The sequence below is a fragment of the Montipora foliosa genome, chromosome 2, assembly GCF_036669935.1.
Source record: "Montipora foliosa isolate CH-2021 chromosome 2, ASM3666993v2, whole genome shotgun sequence".
Taxonomy (NCBI): Eukaryota; Metazoa; Cnidaria; class Anthozoa; order Scleractinia; family Acroporidae; genus Montipora; species Montipora foliosa.
Genome location: NC_090870.1, coordinates 49374522 through 49379521, shown reverse-complemented (window position 1 = coordinate 49379521; position 5000 = coordinate 49374522). Strand labels below are relative to the sequence as shown.

The 5000-nt window shown below is 38.5% G+C and overlaps 1 protein-coding gene across 2 annotated transcripts in view; it reads left to right on the top strand.

Moving 5' to 3' along the window:
- The first annotated feature begins 2702 nt into the window (after nucleotides 1-2702).
- The window catches only part of LOC137990908 (high-affinity choline transporter 1-like), a 15734-nt gene continuing 13436 nt past the window's right edge, over nucleotides 2703-5000 (top strand). Inside the window, exon 1 of one of the 2 annotated variants that reach the window (XM_068836019.1) lies at nucleotides 2703-2820. In XM_068836019.1, coding sequence (XP_068692120.1) covers nucleotides 2737-2820 — 84 coding nt within the window. In that variant the 5' untranslated portion in view covers nucleotides 2703-2736. The remainder of the gene's footprint in view (nucleotides 2821-5000) is intronic. The other variant, XM_068836020.1, reaches the window with a different exon arrangement.

The window sequence follows — 5000 nt, the reverse complement described above, 5'->3', positions numbered from 1 at the left end:
CAACCTAAGTCAGCTACAAATTGCACCATACAGACCTCAATGGTCATACATAACACCACACTGCTCTCCGAGATGCAACGGTGAATCATCTTTATCTTTATTGAAAAACTGTCAGCACAAGTCCCAGGTCCAGTCCAGTCCCAGGATACTTCTCCCATGTTGCAAAATCTTCTGTTGGAATAATTGTGCTTAGCATATACAATAGAAAATTATGGAACGATTAGGACAAAGTCAACGAAAACGGCCCCTCAAAATATAACTTTGCGCTACTGACAGTATTATTCGCTCTCGTTCACTTCACGCTGTACTGTGTTGAGGTCTAGCATCTCCTAGAAAGTTCCGCGACTCTTGTCTGTTCACTTAAATTGCAAATTTACTCTACCCAGCTTAACTGTTCTTTACCCTTACTCTATTCTGCATATCAGTGGAAACACGTACTTGGTATAAATAAAGCACAAACACTACCCCACGGCAAGCATTGTCAACAGAGAAGATAAGCAAAGAAAAAGCTTTTTTGTAAAGCAAAATGTTTTGAGGTGTAAGGGAACCTTGGACTTGAGACCCACGAGACAACCAATCAAAATCATTCCGACAGAGGAAGGCAGGTGGACTATTACACAAAAACACCCACAAAATTGCCAAGGCCAAAACATGACCTTGAGTAAACTTGTCAACTTTACAAAACACGCACCCGCCAGAAGTGAATGACGGGGAACACGCGGAACTTGTCTGACTACAAAAATTAGCTTGTCGAAATACTCAACGACTGAATGGGTAAGTTATGCTGTTACTAATCAAAATTTGTACGCAAGAAGATAGGGAATGAAATATTCACTGTTGTATCACACGTTGACGTCAAAACCGCCGATAAAATAACTTCACAATTTTGTTTCGCAGATAAGGAAATGTATTATAATGCATGCCGCACGATCAGCGCGAATTTCATCTCATTGTTTTGCGGAATTGTCATTGCTGTGCTCCTTAATAGATGCAGTCTAGGGTGCCGGGGTGAGTTCCATGTCCACCGATGCACCTTTAGGACGGTGCTAACTAATTCAAAGGTATTTTTGCGCGGTTTATGAATATGCGGGAAAAGCAGATCTTAACAAGTGTTATTCAAATCCAAAAAGATAACTGGTGGTAACCACGCATTTTTCAAAGATAGTTAATTAATCAACAATATTTGTGAAAAGTTTTAAAATACAAAGCAATGTATGGCGTTCTTTTCCAAATGAAAGCTTAGTTGTCCTGTGAAAAATGCATGGTTACCTCCCAGTTTTCGTTTTGGATACCGAGAGCACTTGCTAAGTTCTGCTTTCTCATGATTTTGAACCACGTAAAAATATCCCTGTATTAGTAAGCACCACCCATCTCCACCCATAGGAAACCCGAGATCTCGAGATGCGCAGAACGTAGTGGATACCGCCCTTAAGAGAACTGCTCACTATTTTCTTCGAGGGGTTAGAGTTTTTACGTTGTCTGACGTTTCAAGTTGTCTTTCCTGTAACTAATGCATTTCTGTTCTCATCAAGACACAAAATGCAAGCCGCGAGGGTGATGAGCTATGCTCACAGTTCATTTCAACAAATGTGCACCGAAATCGGCAAAAATTACTTTCTCAGGACACTGAATACGAGCGAAATACGAGCAACATTGAAAGAATATTCTTGGTTTTCACGTCACGCAAGTATCACGCAAAGTAACAAAAAATAAAATCGCTTGCCATTCAATAAATTAAGTCAAGAAATTGAGATATTGTAGAAGCGTAAAAAATAAACAGCCTGTCAAAGTTTTAGGGCTTTGCGATATTCCAAACTAGAGTTATTCGGCAAAGGGTACCTCTTCAAATGATCGTGTTTAGTATGGGAAACATCTAGAGTTTCCTTTGGTTTATACTTAACTTGAAAACACTCACATAGACACTTCTCTTATACATATTGGTTATTCAGAACTCGAAAACACAAGGCGAATCGATATTTTTGTGTACGTGACATGTTTCTCAGAAATTCAAACTGCTCTATTTTCAAAACAAGCATGCTGGCGAGATGGAATCCTTTCCTCCCGCCATGATTCACAAAGTATGAAACCTCACATCTGGGACGGAGAACGGATAATATTTGTCCCTGCGCGAGGTTCCATGTCGGGGTTTCCCGCATGAGGAGCGCACACCTTGGCCGTGCGCTACGAAAACAAATAAATTATTTGAGTAATGTTTACGGTGTATTTACAGTATTTTGCGTAATTTCAAGACGGCCGCTGTATTTTACAGTTTGTGGCAAAAGAAGCAAAAATTTGCTGTTCAAGATCATTCTCGGAGTGGATGAGGCATTAATTTGATGGAACAGGGTTAGATAGAAGTTTCAGACCGCGAATGGTAGTGATTTTGCAATCATTTAAATTTAGAACAATACGCCTGGGGGCGTATACACGGATTTATTATATTACTAGCTCCGTGAGCGGGCAAGATGAACAAAAAACCCGCGCTATGATTGGCTACCCGAGCGGGCAAGATGGAGCGCAACTGCCCGCTTGGGATTTCTCGCTTGGTCCCGCAAGATCAAAGATCATTTTTTTGGTACGAAGTCTCGGTCCATAAACACGCAAAAAAAGACCTTGGCCAATATCCAGCCATCTTGACCTCACGCTTGGTCAATAACCCATATGTACTATTCGGGATTTACTGATTGTGCAAAATGAAATGCTATAACAGTAGCAACAGTAACATTTTCATCAGATATGACAAGCAAAAATTTTGAATGGACGAACACAAAAATAATTATTATTTGTGGAGGCAAGATAGTAAACACGAACTCACTCAAGGTAACTGTGTCCATTCTGAAGAGTTTGTTTAACTCTAGCTATCTTAGAAGTCAAATCGTCTGTTAGCTCCCGGTCGGTCTTAAAGGGTTAACAACTGTTTTTACAATAAATAACTTCTAGTTAAATTACAGATTTATCTTTCTGGTAATCTCTCGCCGTTTTCCAAAGTTTACCCGTAGTTGTACTTCACTGTAACTTAACACTTTGTGTTAACTGTTTGTGCATACGCCCTTATAGTTGTCTTGTTCAGTATCCTTGCTGTTCCCAATAATGTTGTTTTCTTTGTTACTTCTAACCTTCCTTTCACCCCAGTTCGCTTCATTTATTCTTCAGAATTAGTATAGCTAATCGCATGGGGCTGAGTAAAATTAGGAATTAATATCACTCGTATTTTCTGAAGTTGCAGAAATTGGCCGAGTCGCGCAGCTAGGAGGGCAATTTCTGCAACTTCTGAAAATACAAGTGATATTAATATTTAATTTTACGAGGAAACTTGCCGGATTACTTGTTTTTAATATAAAAGGCAAAATTTTATTTTATCATGATCAAGAGGGTTAAAAACGTGCGCAGTTGCGCAATTTCGTAGGAAGCCATTTCAACATGTTCAGGAAATGAACTGTAAAACGCACGAATCAGCTGAATGAATTTTTATTTATTTTTGTACAAATCGTACGAAAAATTAAAGTCAAAGCAATGAAACCACCCGGCAAAAAAACAATTTACTTAACAAAATAATGAAATTAATTTTGTCTGGGGCAATTACCAAAGTTAATGAAAAATTCCCTCTGTCTCTATGTTATATAAGTGGCATAGGCCCGAATACGTAAACCCAAACGATTCTGAAAAATTCCGAGAAGCCATAATTTATAAAACGCTCACAATTTAGAAGACCCACTTTGACACTGAAAGTTTCTACGCCCTTACGTACGTACGATGACATGCAATGATAGTTTGAACAACTCGCGGCATGCAACAGCAAGAATGGACTCTAACCTTCAGCTGACAGTTAATTTTTAGTAACGCTTTATTCTGGCAAATATCCTACGATATCCACGAGATTCCATTAAAGCAGACGATGTCTAAACAGAATTGACCTCTTTGGCTTGTACGTTTTGTTTTCACATTTTAGACCACTTGATGTTACTCTAGGGAACAGTTTCCTTCAAAAATCGTCGTATGCACGTGCTTATGTACGACTAACTTATGAAAAAACAAGAGGAAAATTCCCTTCAGAATATCTCGTGATCTGAAATGGAAAACAGAACGTACAATTGTAGTGTACAGGACAGGAATAAGTGGGAGTATTTAACGGTGTTGGATATACTTTGAAGGTAAAGAAAACAGATACTATCTTCAGACAGTGAAAATTTTGCTGTTACATATAAACAGGCTGCTTTTAGTGAAAACCGAGGCACTCTTTCTCTTTGTAGTTCTTGGTGAATTGCATGAAGTGTCTTTGTTTCTACATAGCGTTTTTTTGTGCAGTTAACTTCTGTGGAGTCGAACCTCGTAATAGGCCATTTATAAACGAGTTCATTTTTTTTTTTTTTGTCTGCTTCCTCTTCAAAGCGAGTCTAAGTGCAAAGTTTTTGTGATGGAAATTAGTTTTAACTTTATAACATATGAGTGAAAGCTAATTTTTGTAAGAAAAACTTTGCCCTTAAAAGAGCTTTGAAGAGGAGGCAGACATGAAATAGGAAATGGCCTATTCTCTAAAATTCTCGGCGGAGTCTGACATTGAATGATATGAAAACGTCAATCTCTCTGAAGTGAACGTTATAGGAAAGAAATGCTTTGCATTTGGTAAAGTAACGATTTTATTGTTGCCCATTTAATTTTGCTTTGCTGTAACGTACAGTTATTGGCCAAACGATGTGTCTCTTTTAATAAATGTTGTTAACTTGGGGTGCATTTTTTTGGGAGTATCCTGATTCTCATTCTGGGATTAGGAATTACAGAATATACGGAATCTCAATTCTCAAAAGAACGCAAATTATGAAAACGGAATATTTTTGGCAAAGTGACCTGGGAATTATTAGGGAGCTTTAGCAACGACGACGGGAACGGCAACGAGAACGTCATGTAAAAACATAAATTCACGTTATTGCGATCACTTCTCGACTATTCCAAGCCTTTTAATATGACAAAGGTGTGGCAGTCCCTCAGGAATGAAACCGTTA